This window comes from Mus pahari, chromosome 10 (assembly GCF_900095145.1).
Source record: "Mus pahari chromosome 10, PAHARI_EIJ_v1.1, whole genome shotgun sequence".
In the NCBI taxonomy this organism is placed as follows: domain Eukaryota; kingdom Metazoa; phylum Chordata; class Mammalia; order Rodentia; family Muridae; genus Mus; species Mus pahari.
The window spans coordinates 16,767,733-16,786,405 of NC_034599.1; the positions used below are offsets into that span (position 1 = coordinate 16,767,733).

General features: G+C 49.9%; 2 protein-coding genes across 17 annotated transcripts in view; both read left to right on the top strand.

The window, feature by feature from the left end:
• On the top strand, positions 1 to 7,154 carry Qtrt1 (queuine tRNA-ribosyltransferase catalytic subunit 1). The gene is made up of 10 exons (XM_021207495.1): positions 1 to 255; positions 392 to 460; positions 552 to 690; positions 4,577 to 4,655; positions 4,768 to 4,883; positions 5,699 to 5,837; positions 6,168 to 6,243; positions 6,322 to 6,431; positions 6,512 to 6,599; positions 6,915 to 7,154. Exons 1-10 carry the CDS (start codon positions 13 to 15, stop codon positions 7,065 to 7,067), a joined length of 1,212 nt encoding a protein of 403 aa, XP_021063154.1. The 5' UTR covers positions 1 to 12; the 3' UTR covers positions 7,068 to 7,154.
• Positions 7,155 to 12,067: 4,913 nt separating this feature from the next.
• The window catches only part of Dnm2 (dynamin 2), an 82,614-nt gene continuing 76,008 nt past the window's right edge, over positions 12,068 to 18,673 (top strand). For 11 of the 16 annotated variants that reach the window (XM_021206992.1, XM_029543513.1, XM_029543514.1 and 8 more), the window contains exon 1: positions 12,068 to 12,418. In XM_021206992.1, the coding sequence (XP_021062651.1) occupies positions 12,258 to 12,418 (161 nt within the window). In that variant the 5' untranslated portion in view covers positions 12,068 to 12,257. The remainder of the gene's footprint in view (positions 12,419 to 18,673) is intronic. The other 5 variants (XM_029543510.1, XM_029543505.1, XM_029543507.1 and 2 more) reach the window with 1 other exon arrangement.

Genomic DNA, 18,673 nt, shown 5'->3' on the forward strand with positions numbered 1-18,673 from the left:
CCGGGACTGAAAATGGCGGCGGTAGGCAACCCAGGTTCGCTGGAGTGCGCTCCACGAATCCTGCGGCTGGTCGCTGAGTGCAGTCGCTCCGGAGCTCGGGCGGGTGAGCTGCGGCTGCCGCATGGGACGGTAGCCACCCCTGTGTTCATGCCTGTGGGTACACAGGCCACCATGAAGGGTATCACCGCGGAGCAGCTGGACACCCTGGGCTGCCGCATCTGCCTGGGCAACACCTACCATCTGGGGCTGAGGCCGGTGTGTGGATTCGATCTGGGGGTGGGCGGCGTGGGGGCCTCTGGAAGAGTCGTTTGAGGAAGGCGCACAGTGCTAGGGCTCACCCAGACCTGGCGGTGGAGCTGCGGGCTACCGCCGAACTTTTTCTCCATCACAGGGTCCGGAGCTGATCCGGAAAGCCCAGGGTCTTCATGGCTTCATGAATTGGCCCCACAATCTGCTGACGGTGAGTTGGGGTTGCCGCCCTCGGGCGCTGTGTTGAGGTGAGAGGCCCCCGGTCTTGATCTCCTGACAGCTTCGCTGCGGGGTCTCCCCAGGATAGCGGTGGCTTCCAGATGGTGTCCCTCTTCTCCCTGTCCGAGGTGACGGAGGAGGGCGTCCACTTCCGCTCGCCCTACGATGGAGAAGAGACGCTGTTGAGCCCAGAGAGATCGGTGGAAATCCAGAATGCTCTGGGTAAGAGGGGGCTTCGAACGCCACGTATGGTTTGGGACGTCTTTGAATTTGGACTCTTTCACCAAGTGAAAATAAGGATAAAGAATAGGTCCTGTGTTGGGCATGTGCCTCAGTTAATTAGAATGCTTTGCCAGTGTCCTGGTCTAGATCCTCGCCACAGTAAACAAAAGGAAACAAACACATTAAAAACAAAACAAAACAAAAGCCTGTGGTGACTGCTTAGCTAACAGAAACATTGTTGCTACTTCCGGGCCTGCTTGGGTTACACATTAAGAAGCTGTCTCCACAAAAAAAAAAAACAAAGAAAAAAGAAAAAAAAAAAAGAAGCTGTCTCCAGCAGGGCAGTGGTGGCGCACGCCTTTAATCCCAGCACTTGGGAGGCAGAGGCAGGTGGATTTCTGAGTTCCAGGCCAGCCTGGTCTACAGAGTGAGTTCCAGGACATCCAGGGCTACACAGAGAAATCCTGTCTCAAAGGGAAAAAAGCCAACAACAACAAAGAAGCTGTCTCCATTTCCTGACAAAAAAGAGAACTAATATCAGTACTCAATACAGAGTCATCCTTTTTATTTATTGGTTCTTATGTGTCTGTATTTTATGACTTACTTACTGTTTATTATTTTGGTGAGGGTCTCTGTATGTAGCTTCAGCTGGTCTAGAACTCTCTATGTAGACTGGGAGACCAGGCTGGCCTCAAACACAGATATACCCGCTCTTGCCTCTCCTCTGGAGTGCTGGCATTAAAGACAGGTGCCACCACACCCAGCTGTTAGTGTTCTTAGTAACAAATTGAATTTATTAAAATATTGGTGACTACAAGACGAGATTGGCATGGGTTGGGCCCCTTATTTCCATCTATGTAGTTTATTTTATTTGTCTTATTTTTGAGACAGAGACCCATGCCTACATTCTATGCTGCCCTGGACCTCACTTCCTCTTTAACTGAGGTTGACTTTGAACCCCTGATCCTCTTCCCTCCACCTCCAGAGTAGTGGGATTACAGTCAAATGCCATCAGTCCTAGTTTTATACTGAGCTGGGGATCAGACCCAGGGCTTTTGTATATTACATGAGCACTCGATTCATCGAGCTACATCCACAGTCCAGGACAGTTAATGTTGTGTAGACTGCACATGGGATTGGAGCCTTGGAACATAAGCTCCAACTCTTTCCCACTTCTGTACATGAAAGTACAGAAGATCTGTTGGGGGCTTTATGTCTGGTGTCTCAGGTGCTGGGCATGGGCTTTATCCTAAAGCCTTCTTATGAAACCTGGTGTTATGCTAAGTGGAGCTAAGACAGCTTTCTTGACAGGAGCTGCCCTGAATCCCTGTATCTTCTGATAGCAGGATAAGATCACTGTGATAACACCACGACCAAAAACAACTTGGGGAAGAAAGGGTTTATTCCATCTTACATATAGCCCCTCATCAAGGGATTTAAGGCAGGCGATCTCCCACTGAGCCAAATGTAAAGCATGCCCTGAGGCCTGGCCCTAGTGCTTGTATGTAAATGCAGGCTCTCCTTGTACCATACTGGTGCACTGAAACTCACACTCTCTTGTTACCGGGGTAACAGGCATGCTCAGCCACACCTGGCTCAGCCACACCTGCCTCGGCCACACCTGCCTCTGCCTTTTGCTTTACTTTGTTTTGTAAGGAAGAACAAAGCTTTGTTGCTCAGCCTGGCCCTTCCTTCTCCCTAGACCTGGTTTTGATCAAAAGCCCTCTGTCTGTGTTTTGGATTCCTCCTGTCACTGTGATAAAACAGCCTGACCTAAGCCAGTTGAGGAGGAAAGGGTTGATTTTGATTGGGCTTATACTTCCTGGTCGCAGGTGATCCTTGAGGGAAGCCACAGCAGGACCCTGGAGCAGAAGCAATGGAGGAATGCTGCTTGCCAGCTTATGCGCAGGCGCATGCTTAGTTAGCTAGCTTCTATTAAGATTTGTTTTTATTATCGTCAGTTATGTGTTTGTATGTACATGTGAGCGCAGGTGTCTCAGGAGGCCAGAGGGAATAGATTTTCTAGACCTAAAGTTACAAGCAGTATTGACTTAACCTGGGTGCTGGGTCACCTGAAAGAACAGTGAGTGCTCTTAACCACAGAGCCCAACCCTCAGCCCAAAGCCTTTTGTTTTAGTCCAACATCACTTGCCTAGAGATAGTATTGCTCATGGAGGGCTGCCCTCTCCCATGGCAGTCTCTCACAGACATGGCCACAAGCTGACCTGATCTAGGAAATCAGATCAGACGACTTTAGACTGGGATAGTCTGTATACCTATTTATCCTTTAGCCCTTCGTCCGCCTGTCTGCCTGTCCATCTGTCTGTCTGTCTGTCTGTCTGAACTGTCTACCCATTTATCTAGTTATCTCTCTCTCTAAGCTGGGCCTGTAACCCAGGTTCTCACACATGCCGCGCCAGGGATCTGCTGCTGAGTCTTGTCCTCTGGTCCCCAAACCTTTCATTGTGTGCCGTCTTTGGCTTTCAGAATTGTTAGCAGGAAGCATTATGCTAAGGGTGGCTGTGGCTTATTTGTATTGGTGTGTGCTCTCCTGCCATTGAACAAGAGTGGGACACAGAGGTCAGCCGTGGTGCCAGTCCTTGCTCAATCTTGTCTCAGATGGTGCACAGTGCCCTCAAACGCTAGGAGCCAAGAATGACCTTGAATTCTATTTTTCTAAAAAACACATTTTTAAAGATTGTATTTATTTTTTTGTTGGACTTGAGACAGGCAATAGATTTTCTCCACTGATGAAATATGCCAGTTCAAGCTGAGTTTAAAATATAAAAGCAGAGCCCTGTCTCGAAAAACAAACAAAACACACACACACACACACACACACACACACACACACACACACGAGAGGTTTATTGGAAGGCAGCACTTTGGGTATGGGGGTGTGTTCTCTGACAGGGAGACAGAGGGGTGGAGCACACACAGAGAGAGAGAATGCAGAGAGACCGTGCGTGCTAGGGTGGGTGGCCAGCCCTGTTATCAGCAGCACACACCCTGTGCACCTGGCCTGGCAGGTCATAACTTTAGCAATTGCTAGGTCCCTGAGAGCAGGCCAGTGGAAATGCCTGCATATTAACAGGGTTAGGGTTAGGGGTCCTGGGTTGGAAATCTGACAACTGAGTGGCGTTGGCTGTCCTAGATCTTTTTACATAGGCTAGATTGGTGTTGAACTCAGAGCTCCTCCTGCCTCATTTCGGATTAAATGTGAGCACCAACCATGTGTAGCTATTTGATTTTATTTATTTTATGTAGGTGTTTTGCCTGCATGTATATCTGTGTACCGCATGTGGCACGGAGGCTAGAAGAGGGGCATGGGGTTCTCTGATCCTGGTTGTGAGTTGTCATGTGGGTTCTGGGAACAGAGCCAGGCTCTCTGGAATAGCAATCAGCACTTGTATCCAGGAACCCCAACCTTAAACTCTTTATTCCTCTGCTTCCACCTCCTGAGTGCTGGGACCGAGACACCGTGGCACACCCACTTGATGCAGTTCTGGGGATGGAGCGCGTGGCCTTGTATATGCTAGACTGTGGTGATACCACTGAGGCACGTCATTTCAACAGTCCTTGCGCAGTAGGGGAAAAAGATTGGGAACTGGGGAACAGCCTGGGATCCACAGTGACAATATGCAAGGACCAGTTCCCTCCTTCCACCATGTGGGTCCTGGGGATTGAACTTGGAGAGCTGGGCCTGGAGGAAGGCACATCTGCCTGCTGATCTATCTCACTGGTCTGTGAGGTTATTTGTACAAAAGAAAATGAGAGGTTTCCTGGCTTCTCTGCAGCTGTATTAGGTGACTACAGAGGTGGTCCCTGGGAGGCTCCTCTGTGCCCTCTTCCCCTCTTCCTCACCAAAGCGCCCTCCTACCCCCAGGCTCGGACATTATCATGCAGTTGGACCATGTGGTGAGCAGCACTGTGACAGGCCCTCTAGTGGAGGAGGCCATGCACAGGTGTGTGCGGGTGTGTGTACGTGTGTGCATGGGGGTAAGGGAGGGGGATGTAGGCTCCCGCCATCCTTCTCCCTAGCCACTTGAGGTTCTGTGACCAGGGACCCTCCTGCAGGTCAGTCCGCTGGCTGGACAGATGCATCGCAGCCCATAAGCATCAGGACAAGCAGAACCTCTTTGCCATCATCCAGGGTGGACTGAATGCTGATCTTCGGACCACTTGCCTGAAAGGTAGAGTCAGGTACTGGCAGGGGTGGGGCTGGTCCGGGTACAGAAGGATGCTGTGTCCATCGCCATTAACTATGAGTAAAAGTGTGAGTGCAGGATTCAGAGGCCCTGAGCCTCATGCAGTAGGGCAGGTCTAGCAAGTGGAGCCAAATACTGATCCTAGGTTGGATCGTGGTTTTCGAATTTCATCATTCTCTCCGTCCGTCCATCTGTCTGTCTGTCTGTCTGTCTATCTGTCTCACATGTGACGGTGTGAGTATGGGGGTGAGTTTTCTCCTTCCACCATGTGGGTCCTGGGAGGGGGGGATCTCAGATCCTCAGGCTTGGCAGCAAGTGCCTTTTCCTTCTCGCTGGCTCTTCTCACAGATCTGTTGAAATACTACACTGACTTATGACAGGCTTCCTTGTAGGCCAGGCTGGCCTGGACTTAGCTTTGTAGCCGAGGATGATCCTGTACTTGTGATCCCCCTGCCTCTGTGTCTGAGTGCTGAGATCACTGGCATGCATCACCACACTTGGATGATGTGTTGCTGAGCTGGGACCCAGGACTTCCTGCACAAGGGGACACTAATGACCCAGTCACAGTCATGCAGATCAGGGTGGCCTTGAGTTCCCAATCCTCCTGCCCCAGCCTCCGGAGCTGTCGGGATTCCAGGGTGTGCATCTAAATGCCTGTCTCAAGGTCTTGTTTTATGGGAAATGAGTGCAATGTTGTTTTGTACCAAAGGAAATTGAGCTTTGTGACAGTAGCATATTTTAACCTTTTATAATGTCACAAAACCCTAAATCTCCCTAAGCTGGGTCATATGTCCTTTCAGAGATGACCAAGAGAGATGTGCCAGGCTTTGCCATTGGAGGTCTGAGTGGAGGAGAGAGCAAGGAGCAGTTCTGGAAGATGGTGGCATTGAGCACCTCCATGCTGCCTAAGGACAAGCCACGATACCTGATGGGAGTTGGGTATGTTGGGGTGGAGGAGAAAGAGCCCTGAGCCCTGGTGTGTGGAGCCGATCCTGGGGTCCCCATTCCCTTTTGATAGATCTTTATGGGAAGAAGGGTATAGTGCTCCTGGGGAGCTAATGAAGTGGTCACATGAGCCACTTCCTGGAGTAGAGAATGTTCTGGGGCATCCTCAGCTATGTAGGGAGTGCAAGACTAGCCTAGGCTATGTGAAACACAGTACAGTATGAAAACATCCTCCATCTTCTTAGAGGGAGGATGGAGGGAGGCCTGGGAAGCCCTCTCTTCAGGTGGACTCTGTTTCTTCCTTCCTCCCATGGCTGCACCCAGCTATGCCACCGATTTGGTGGTCTGCGTGGCTCTTGGATGTGATATGTTCGACTGTGTGTACCCCACACGGACAGCGGTAAGTCCTGCCCCGGGCAGGGGGCTGGAAGGGCTAGGAGCCTGTACCCCTCATGACCTTGACTTTCCTTGTCCCCAGCGCTTTGGATCCGCCCTTGTGCCCACTGGGAACCTTCAATTGAAGAAGAAGCAGTATGCCAAGGATTTCAGCCCCATAAACCCTGAGTGTCCTTGTCCCACCTGCCAGACGTAGGTCTTAGAAGTTGGGGGTTGGAGAGGGGAGAGGGCTCAGGCAGTGTGCAGCCACCAACTGTGTGACTGACCCACAGGCACAGCCGAGCCTTCCTGCATGCCCTGCTACACAGTGACAACACTACAGCGCTACACCACCTAACCGTGCACAACATTGCCTATCAGGTGACCTGGACAAGTGTGGGGCAGGGCCGTGGGACTCTGGGGGCAGGGTGTGGGGCTACGATAGGGTGTGCAGCATGGCTCCTTTTTATTTGAAGTTGTGGGTTTTTAGGCACAGTGGGGCTTCCTTAGGGGTGTAGAGTCCGTGCCATAAGGGCCCTGTGGGCGAGATTCATCTAGAGGGTGTGGTGTGGGTGGGGCTCTCTAGGGTGGGTCCCTTAGCCTTGGGTTTGTGATGTGGGCATGCTTGGTGCCTTGGGGACACTCTTGGGACTGCTGGTGGCTCACACTGAGCTGATGCTCTTCCCTGCCGTGTAGCTGCAGCTCCTGAGTGCTGCACGCAGCAGTATCTTGGAACAGCGCTTTCCTGACTTCGTACGAGACTTCATGCGCACCATGTATGGTGACCACAGCCTCTGTCCTGCCTGGGCCATTGAAGCACTGGCCTCTGTGGGAATCACACTCACATGACCTGGTTGCTGGCGATGGACACTGGGGTATGGGGGATTCTGAAGGATTCTTTTTTATAAAAGATTTTGTTACTACTTTTTGTTTTCATTTAAGCTCTCATGTCTGAATTCTTCCTCATCCCAAGCTTCACTGTAGTTGGCTCTGGCGATTCTCTGTAAGAAGTAAACCAGAGTGAAGGTGGGCCCATAATTGGATATATATGCAGAGGCCTGGAGTGTGTGATCCCAGGACAAAGGAAGAGAGGCAGAGCCAGGAGGATCTGGGGAGGTTGCCCTGAGGATTTGAGTTTGAGTCTGGTGGCTCCTAGCTCCGGAAGAGAGGCAGAGCCAGGAGGATCTGGGGAGGTTGCCCTGAGGATTTGAGTTTGAGTCTGGTGGCTCCGGAGAGGCAGGAAGGGGTTGGAGGTCAGCTGCAAGTTTAAGGCCAGCTTGGTTTTCACAGCCAGTCTAGGGTAGAGTAAGACCCTTTCTCAATGAAAACAAAACAAAAAAAGGAGTCATAGCAACCGTGGGGTAACTGGGACCCACTGGGCACAGCCCTGCTTTGGAATGTAGTCTCAGACTGCGGGCTCTCTTTCAAGGTCAGGACCTCCCAGCCACCCTAGAAGATACCACTCTCATTCTCCCCTGGTTGTCAGGTACCTAGCTGGCCCAGGGAGAGGAAGCAGCTTTGCCCAAGGTCACCAATAAAGAGTGGTGGCTTGCTTTTCTGTTCCAGTCGATTTCTTTATGTGTATGAGTACACTGTCGCTGACTTCAGACACCAGAAGAGGGTACTGGATCCCATCACAGATGGTTGTGAGCCACTGTTGGTTGCTGTGAATTGAACTCAGGACCTCTGGAAGAGCAGCCAGTTCCCTTAACTGCTGAGCCTTCGCCCCAGCCCTCTGCTCTACTATTAACCCTGTCGGTGCATGCTTGGCTCTGCATAGCACTCTGTACTCTCCTTAATAATAGTGTGAATTAGCAGATGATCACACCGTGGCCAAGCCTGCCTGAGTGTGCTCTGCCCCTCACCTATGGTCTCAAAGCCAAGACCAAGCATGCCTGAGTGTGCTCCCCCTCACCTGTGGGCTCTCCTGAGTGTGCTCCCCCTCACCTGTGGGCTCTTTCCTCTGACACTATTTGCCTTTCTTCTTGAGACAGGGTCTAACTAGTTCCACCTGGCCCATAACTCTCAGTGTAGACCAGGTTGGTCTTGAACTCACAGAGGTAAGCCTGTCTCTGCCTACCCAGTACTGGGATCTAAGGCATGAACCACCCATCAGTCAGCTTGTTATATAGACATGGAATCTTTACCATCATCCTGCCCACTGCTACTTATGGCTGGGATCATAGATGTGCACCACCACACCTGTTAATGTGGCGGGGATGAAACCCAGGGCATCCCAGACAAGCACTGGTCCCACAGAGTCACTTAACCCAACCCTAGACTTTTTTTCTTTTCTTTTTTTTTTTTTTTTTTTTTTTTTTTTTTTGAGACGGGCTTTCTCTGTATAGCCCCCTGGCTGTCCTGGAACTCACTTTGTAGACCAGGCTGGCCTCGAACTCAGAAATCTGCCTGCCTCTGCCTCCTGAGTGCTGGGATTAAAGGCATGCACCACCACTGCCCATTTTTTTCTTTTGTTGCTGTTTTTACAGTTTCCACATAATGTTCAGCTAACTCCTTCTGTATATAATTAGTGTGTTTCCAGGTTCTTGTAGTCCTGATAATGTCTGCAACACCAAGCCTACTGTCTTAGTCAGGGTTTCTATTCCTGAACGAACATCATGACCAAGAAGCAAGTTGGGGAGGAAAGGGTTTATTCAGCTTACACTTCCATACTGCTGTTCATCACCAAAGGAAGTCAGGACTTGAACTCAAGCAGGTCAGAAAACAGGAGCTGATGCAGAGGCCATGGAGGGATGTTCTTTACTGGTTTGCTTCCCCTGACTTGCTCAGCCTGCTCTCTTATAGAACCAAGACTACCAGCCCAGAGATGGCACCACCCACAAGGGGACCTCCCACCTTGATCACTAATTGAGAAAATACCTTACAGCTGGATCTCGTGCAGGCATTTCCCCAACTGAAGCTCCTTTCTCTGGGATAACTCCAGCCTGAGTCAAGTTGACACAAAACTAGCCAGTACACCTACCAACCATAAACTCATATATTTGGAACCTGGGACTAAGTCATGTTCCTTAAACAATGATTTTTCAGTTGATGCTACCTAGTTCCCTAAAGTTTCCCATTGGCTTACACAAATATTTTATTTCTCTGGCCAATAAGGCCAACAGCAATGGGCTTTAATGCCCTGATTCCTTTTCTTCCTTTCTTTTTTTTAAAGATCAGGGTCTCTGTCATCTTGCTCACAGCTTCAGCAGGACCCCTGCACCACCTCCTGGCAGCTGCTTTCCAGCGTGTACATTCCTGCTGCCTCCTCACTGGGCTCCTATTCAAGCACATGTGTGCCCAGAGGCATCAAATTATTACTGATTTAATAATTATTATTAATTGTTCCACCCTGGCATGGTGGCATGGCCAAAATCCTATCTTCAAGAGACTGGGGGAAGAGGATTGAGAGTTGCAGGCCAGCCTGGGCTACATAGTAAGTAAGGATCCTCCTACGCTATGCAGGCTGTGTCTCAGGTAAACACAACCCTCCTAAAAGGAAACATACAGAACAGATTCTGGGACCCGGGCATGAAAAGAAGCTCTAAGTTCTTGTTATACTGGGTGTGGTGGCTCCTGCCTATAATTGGAGCACTTCAGAGTTAGAGGCAGAAGGATCGAAGTTCAAGACCATCCTCGGCTACACAGCCTCAAGTCAAGGCTCTGTGAAATGAGGCTTTGTCAAAAGTAACTACCACCATCCTCTCCCTCCCCCGAAATGCCCTTCCAGAGCCTCCAGTTTTGCCTGCAAAGTAGTATATTCTCCCATCTTGCATTAGGGAGTGGATCTCCAAATTGCACTTGGCAGTTAAAAGGATGTAGGATGTGGTAAACTTGAAGAAACATGGAAACAACTGGAATATTGGCTTCTGCCTTATGATGGCTTGGGTGGTGGCTGGATGGGGCACCTGGTGAGATGGTGGCCTAGATCCCCAGGACCCCTGTAAAAACTCAAGCATGGTGGTGAGCATGTGCAGTTCTAGCTGCTGGGAAGGTTAGCCAGCAGCCAGTCCTGCTGAACTGACCGGCTTTTGGCTGAGAGATCCTGTTTAAAAAACTAAATGAAGTGACAAGGCCTAATGTCAAGCTGTGACCTCCGTATGCACATGCACAAGGCAGCGTACCACAGGCACACAAATGAGAAAAAAACGGGGCTGGAGGTGTGGTTTAGGGTGTTGCTGTAGGAGAGGACTATAGTTTGGTTCTCGGCACCCATAAGGATGACTGACAACTGCTCTTAACTCCCACTTCAAGGAATTCCATGTCCTCTTCTCATCTCATGTGCCTATATCACACCCAGCATAAACACATAATTACATAAAGGGGCTGGAGTCGTGGTTCAGCAGTTTAGAGTACTAGCAGGGGAGGTAGGTTCAGTTCTGAGCACCCATATGGCAGCTTGTCACTGTACCTCCAGTTCTGGGAGGATCCGATGTCCTCTTTTGGTTTTCTTGGCCCTGCATGACTCTGGTGAACAAAACATACCTGCATGTACCAAACACCATGCATGGAAAAGAAAAGTTTGGGCTTGGAGAGACAGCTCAGTGGTTAAGAACAGCTGTTGCTCTTGCAGAGGATCGGGGTTTGGTTCCCAGTACCCACACTGTGATTTACAATCATCCAGAATTCCAGTTCTAGGAGGTCTGATGCTTCCTGACTTCTGCGGGCACCAGGCACATATCTGGTGCACATAAAAATAAAATAAATCTTTAAAAATTTACAGCCAGGGCTACACAGAGAAACCTTGTCTGGAAAAACCAAAATAAATAAATACATAAAAAATTAACTGTTATTTTATGTAAATTTAAAAAATTGAACATGGATGTTTTTGCCTGCATGTCAGTATGTGCATTATGTCTGTGTCTATTCCTAGTGGAGGCCAGACGAGGGTGTCAAGATTCCTGGAACTGGAATCAATGATGGTTGTGTGAGTTGTCATGCAGGTGCGGGGAACCAAACTTGAGTCTGCTTCTAAGGCAGCAAGCACTAAGTCATCAGTCTAGGAGAAAAAATAATTAAAAATAAACCTACAGTTGTAGCCGTCGGTAAAACACTTGGCTTAGCTTCATAGAACTGTAGACTTGATTCTCAGTAACATACAGAAACATGCACAAGGCTGAAGTGTCGACTCATCCTTCACTGGCACTGGGATTCTTCCAGAGTTGAGATCTGCGATGCTTTCTAAGATACAAGTTTTCACTACAGCCTAAGAGTTCAGGTGTAACAGCCACTGAACCTTACCACGGTGTGCTCCCCTGAGTACTGTGGCCTTTCGCTTAAAACGAATATCACAAAGTGATAACAAATGCCAGGAAGTTGGAAGCACTTTTATGACACGGTTGTCAGTGAGGATTGGGATGGTAGCAGCGTGTATCCTAGCAGCAGGGAAGCTGAGACAGGAGGACCATCAAGAGTCTGTACCCGCATACAAAACTATAGAAACTATAGAAAACGATTGCGGCTCTCTTTTCTCTTATTGGTTGGAGTAGAGAAGTGATGATTATATCAGCCAATGAGAAATTTTTACGGAATTAACTAGTGTCAAGTGACAATTCAGTGTTGAAGAATGGATTCTTACACTCTTGGCAGGTTGACGTTTCTGCGACCAATAAGCCAACCCGAATCAACCTAGTGAGCTGAGGCCTCGCTGACCCCGCCTTCCCGGTCTGACAACCCGGTTCGACTTCTATTGGCTTTCACTTAAGAGTGACAGTTTTATTACCCAGTGAATTTGTGAGATTCGCCCTTCCTCGTGCCTTTTTTATTGGCTCACGTTCTTGAGTGGCAGTGCTTTTGACCAATTGGCTATAGCATTAGGGTTGTGGACTCCGCCCCGGAGGCCAGGAGGGGAGGTCGCTCGGGTCGGGTGTCGCCTGAGAACCGGATGAGGCGGCGACTCTGAGGCCGAGCCGGGAGCGGGCGTCGCGGCGAAGGGGAGCCCGGGCGGGCTGGCAGAGCAAAGCAGGAGGAAGCAACGGCCACAGACGCATCGGAACCGAGAGTCGTAGTCCAGGGATCCGCGGGGCGGAGGCGGACACCATGGGCAACCGCGGGATGGAAGAGCTCATCCCGCTGGTTAACAAGCTGCAGGACGCCTTCAGCTCTATCGGTCAGAGCTGCCACCTGGACCTGCCGCAGATCGCCGTGGTGGGCGGCCAGAGCGCCGGCAAGAGTTCGGTGCTCGAGAACTTCGTGGGCCGGTGAGCGAGCGCGCCGGCGGCGGTTCTGGGGCTCCGGGCGGGCGGGCGGGCAGCGGCCTAGGGCGCGGAGGGCAGGCGGGGAATGGCGGAACTGCGGCTCGCGGACGCCGCGGCACCGGTGGCAGTGGGTAAGGTCTGGGGCAAGAGTCTCCATGGTTCTGCAGGGACTGGAGATGCAGAGCCAAGTCTAGAACTAGTCGATGGTAACCGGTGGTGTTTGGGGCAAGACGGTCAGTGCAGACCCCTTTGGTGCATCTAGTTCCGGCTATCGCTGGGCAACTCTGACATCGCTTTGCCTGTAATCCGGGATAGATCCACTCCTCTTTCCTCCTGCTACCTGGAAATCTTAGTGTATGTGCTCAGATGTTGAAGATAACACTTGCCACTCAGCCATTCATGGGGAATGACCCCTGGGGGCTGTCTGGCCAGTTATTTTCTGGAGCCTTCTCTCTTGCCTGGTTAGCTGGTTATCTGTTCTAGACAGGCTTCCTACCGGCACCATTTGGTTGTCCCATCTGTCCAAACTGACTCTGAAGTCCACCGTTGTCTGGCTAGCCATCTAAGGTGACCTCTCGTGTGCAAATGCCCATATGTACCCCTTATTTACGTGAGTTGGCCTCTGCCATCTGACTGGTTGAACTTCGGGAGCCTCCTGTTATCTGGTTCTCTTGGGCCGACCGGCTCTTGTCTTCGTAGTGAATCCGTCCATTAGTCTGTTCTCCATTCCCTCCCAGGCACCCCTGACTGTCCTTCCTCTCTGAGTGACAGAAGTTGGAGAACTTGAGAAGAAACATTCTTTAGGATTCTTTCTTGGTCCAGGATCCCCAAACCTACAGCTTCCCAGTTGGAATGCTCTCCAGATAGCTCTGGGAGCCTCAGCTTGTTCCATCTGTCCAGTGGGCAAATTCCACTTGCAGCTGTTTGTAGGATCCAGGAAGTGAGTGAAGGAGGGATGTTGATTTCCTCCTGTCCCCTCCGCTCTGCCTCTCCCACAGCAGCTCTTCTCCATTCCAGGAAGTGTTCAATGTATGATGCTGCAGTATGTGCCTGCCTAGTGATAACATTTGCTTTGATGTGGGCATTATCATTGTGTGTTTGTGTGTGTGTGTGTGTCCAAGTGTGTGCCTGAGTGCATTTGTGGAAGTCAGAGGACATAATCTTTGTGAATTCCTTCGAAATTTATGTGGGTTCTGGGAATTAAACTCCAGGCCTCAGGCTTATATAGCAAGTCCTTGTATCCATTGAGCCATGTCATTGTCCTTCCATCGTAAATTTTAGAGACATGGTCTCTCACTGACCATGAAATGCACTGATCTCACTTAGCTATTCTGCCTGCCCAATGAGCTCCAGTGATCCACCTCTCTCTGTCTCACCCTATCATTGGGTCACACACACCCACGCGCACACACACCCTCTGTTATTGTTGTTACCAGTCTTTTGTGGTGGCAGGAACATCTCTAAATTTGAGGCTAGCTCACTCTACATAGAGTAGAGTTCTGGGGCAGCCAGGGCTACATAGTGAGACCCTGTCTCAAAAATACCTCAAAAGTTGATTCAAGACTGCAGGGACTGGGTTCTTGGAAGTGTACATTTAGGTTGAATTAGCTGCACCTGTGACCTTAGGAACTCGAGAGTCTGAGGCAGGAGATTTCTTAAGTTTGAGGTCAACATGGGAGCCATTGTTAGTCCATGTCTCAAAAAAAAAAAAAAAAAAAAAAAAAGCCATGAGAGGGCTATGGGGTGAAGCTCAGGCATAGAGTTCTTACCTAGCATGAATAAGACCCTGGAGTCAGTTCCCAGCACCAAACTGATAACAATATTATTGATATTTATGTTCTCCTTGATTGCTTCATATTCAAAAAGACCTATGGCTTTTAGGTACTGAAACAAAAATTATATATATATATATATATATATATATATATATATATACACACATACATGCACACACATATCCCTGTTTGTTTGTTTGTTTGTTTATTCATTTATCTATTTGGTTTTTGGTTTTTTTGAGACAGTGTTTCTCTGAATAATAGAGCCTGGCTGTCCTGGAACTGCCTTTATAGGCCAGGCTGGCCTCCAACTGAGAGATCTGCCTCTACCTCTCAAGTGATGAGATTAAAGGCAAGTCCACCAAGCCTAGCTATTGATCAGTGATTTAAAAAGCATCTCAGAATGTAGACAGGCTGGCCTTGAACATACAGGGATGCACCTACTTCTTCCTGAGTGCTGGGATCAAGACATATAGCACCATTCCTTTTTTTTTTGTAATTTAAATTTTTTTTTATTTTTTTTTTGTTTGTTTATTTTGAAACAGTCTCATACTGTAGTCCAGGCTGATCTGGAACTTACTATAGCATAGGTTGGCCCCCAGAACTGTAGCAGCAGTTGTCAGATTTCATTTTCCAAGTGCTGGGGTTACAGGCACGCACCACTGTGTCTGGCATTAAGTTCATTTTACTCTAGAATGCATAATGTATCTGTGCTGCAGGACCTTGCTAAGAGGCCCCCCTCAATCCCATTCTTTATTTCCTGCTATGGATTTTTAAACAGAGTCAGAACTAAGAGTCTGTTCTGACCCTTGAGCTGTTTCCTTCTGCTGCTGCTCTTGAATGTCCATCCAGTGGGCATCTGGCTGTCAGCCGGGAGCAAAGGAGAATGCCAAGGGCTTGGGCCAGCCCAGCACCTAGGGACACTCAGACTGCTTCCTGTCAGTGCTGCCTTAGACTTTTCTAAGAACATTAGTGCACACTAGGACGTCTCAGTTGGCCCAGCCCCTTGCCGAGGCTTGCATGCAGATTGCTAGCCCTGGAGGCCAAGGGCTTGAAATGTAACAGGTTTCACATGAGGTCCAGATTTCTACAGAGCCTGACACTACCCTAAAGGTTCTAGAGAGTAATAATGACGTAGAGGCCTGAGGCTCCAAGCATGGGTCTACCATAACTGACTGTGACTTTAGTCAAGGGGATTGACTGGGCATTCTAGGCCCCACGTTCCTGAGCGTGTGTCTGTGCCCAAGTGTCTGAATATGAGTGTGTGGAGGTCAGAGGGCAGCCTTGGGCGTGGCTCCTCAGGAGCAGTCGTCTTTGTGGGTTTGAGTAGTGATCTCTCATGGGGCTTGTTGAGAAGTCCAGGCTGACGGGCCGGCAAGCCCCAGGGATGTCTCTGCCTGGACCGTCACAGCGCTGCGATGACAGGCATGCATTGTGATGCCTGGCGTTTTACCTGAGTGCCGAGGATTGAATCTTGGCTGACTTTGAAATGGTTGACTAGCTGAGGATAGCCTAGAACTCTGGATCTCCTGCCTTTACCTTCTGAGTTCTGGCATTGCAGGAGTGTAGCACCATGTTTGGGTTTATGTAGTTCTAGGGATGGAACTGAGAGCTTAGTGCATGGTAGGTGAGGCAGCCAGACCCCAGGTTTCTCTGCTGTAAGACAGAGCTGTATGTAGTCTGGGCAGAGTGGCATTGGTATAATGTCTGCTGTCATGTACTAAGGCTCCCAGAAGTGAAAAAGTAAGACCGAGCCCCTCACCCTGGGGTGAGCCGACCTCCCGGGTAACTCACTGAGCCCCTCACCCTGGGGTGAGCCGACCTCCCGGGTAACTCACTGGGTCTTCTACCCAAGGCTGCTTTTACCATTCTAGAAGCTTTGGCATTTGAAACCTTTGGCCAGCCAGCTTTGTGCGCTAGCTGTGGCTCTCAGGAGGGCTTGGTTTCTACCTAATCGTTGCTATTTAGCTGAGAGACTGGCAAAGAGGCTAGCTGGGATTTTTTTCTCCACACCCCACCCCCATTTGGACAGGAGCCCAGGAAGTTGGGGTTCCAGCCTGGAAAGCGAGACTAGAGTCCTTCCTGCGAATGTATTGGCTTTCTGAATCTGCATCTCAGTAGGAAGTGGGGTTACCATTCGTTCTTTGAGTGTTTGACGTGCTGCCTTATAGCGTCACTTGGTACATGTCACTGAGGTGGAGTCTCACTTGTCTGTGACTTTCTCGCAGACTGGCAAGATGGCGCAGTAGGGAAAGGGTTTGCCACCAAGCCTAATGACCTGGGTTGATTTCTGAACTCCAGTGGTAGAAGCAGAGAAGCAATTTCTGTGTGGTGTATGTACACAGAGACACAAGCCCAAAGAGGATAAATACATGAAATGTTTGAGAAAAAAATTTTTAAAGAAAAACAAAAAGGGAGCCCAGGGCTGTAGCTCAGCTGAGTGCTTAGTGTGAGTGGGGAGTCTACGCCCAGCAGCACAGAAACCGGGCATGCTTGTAAAGCCAAGCTGAGGCAAGAGATCAGGAGTTCAGAGCTGGTTCTGCTAGCCTGGGCTACAAGGTGTGCTCCGCAGCAGAGCTGGTTCTGCTAGCTTCGGCTACATGAGACCCTGCTTCCCTGAACAAATAAAATAAGAGTTCCGGCCTCGGGCCCAGAACCCAGGTCGCAGCTGATCTGGGTGGGCTCTGTTGGGAATTAAATAAATAGGTGTGTGTGTGTGTGTGTGTGTGTGTGTGTGTGTGTGTGTGAAAGAGAGAGGGAGATGGGGAGGGAGAAAGAGAGCCCTGGGTGGGCTCTGTTGTGGGAATTAAATAAATAGGTGTGTGTGTGCGCGTGTGCATGTGCGTGTGTGTGTGTGTGTGTGTGTGTGTGAAAGAGAGAGGGAGAGGGGGAGGGAGAAAGAGAGCCCTGGGTGGGCTCTGTTGGGAATTAAATAAATAGGTGTGTGTGTGTGTGTGTGTGTGTGTGTGTGTGTGTGTGAAAGAGAGAGAGGGAGCCAGAGGGAGAAAGAGAGAGAGTCTAATAGCAGTAACTCTTGCATAGGCCAAGTGAGTGCTCACTGGACAGTGTTCTCCAGTGCTTAGCACAACTTTGCCTTGTGCCTGGGGATATGGCCTTGAGCCAAATACCCTTCCAGCAGAGGCTAGATAAAGACACTGGGGCGGTCCAATAGCGCTGGGAAACAGAGGAGAAGAGGCAGGGAGAAGTTGGGAAAGGTACCCTGAAGTTTGGAAAAGCATCCCAGGATGTGGAAATAGCCAGGGAAGGTTCTGAGCTGACAGTGTACCTGAGAATGTCAGGAAGTTGGGACTGTGGGGTGAGGTTTAAAAGGGATGGGTGTGGGGATTGGCACAGGCCACTTCTCTCCTGGGGAGGCACACTCCCTGCCTCTAGCTGGATGCTTGGGTGGGCTGCTCCACATGGTCAGTTTTCTCTCTACGCAGTTTGCCTGTTCAGACCTTCTCCCAATTTTCCTTGGATCAGGAGGCACGGGTGGCTGTGTGCACAGGTACATTTGGACATGTGTTCATATGCGTGTGGATATCAGAGGTTGTATGTGGTACAGTGCATGTGGTGGCCAGAGGACAGCTTGCAGGAGTTGTTCCTCTCCTTTGTGGGTCCCATAGAGCCAACTCAGGTCATCAGGCTTGGCAGCAGGTATTTTTACCCAGTGAGCATCTCACCAGTATGGTGGTGGTGGTGGTGGTTTTGTTTTTTGAAACAGGGTTTCTCTATATAACCCTGGCTGTTCTGGAACTCTGTAGACCAGGATGGCCTTGAACTCACAGAGACCAGTCTGCCTCTGCCTCCTGAGTGATAGGATTAAAGGTTTAATCTGCCATCACTACCTGGCTTTTCTTCTGTTTTTAATACACAATGTTTTTGATATGTACCCCAGGCTGACCCCAAGCTTGTGATTCCTTGTCCCCAGTGCTGCAGTGGCAGGCCAGTTCCACCACCCTGGACTCGATTGAGTATTTCCAGAGCTGGGTAAGAGCTGGTCACCGAAGGGAAGCCACCAAAGGGAAACCCGTTGCTCTCACTCTTGCAGTTGCTTCGAGCTGCAGCTGGACTAGGCTGTGCCAGGTTTGAATACAAATGCTGAAATGACAGGCTCCTTGGTTGCTGAGAGAAACTTGGGCATCTGCTGAACCCTAATTTACAGGGGAGGGGCCGAGTGCTAACTGTAATTAGGCCCTTATTAAAGTGTCAGTGTTTTTTGGAGAAAATACAGTCAGTAATGAGCTGCTCACATGGCCCCTCTTGCAAGCTGAGTAAATGGAGGATGTTGTCATGTCTCCCGAGCCAGATGCTACACTAAGGAAGTCTCCTGCTTCCAGGTGTGGTAGAGGATTCTGGGAGGCCAGCCTCAACTTCAGCCAGAGGCTAGGAGGGCACTTTGCTTCCATCTAGTTTCCCTTTAAAGGTCTTCTCTCTCTCTCTCTCTCTCTCTCTCTCTCTCTCTCTCTCTCTCTCTCTCTCT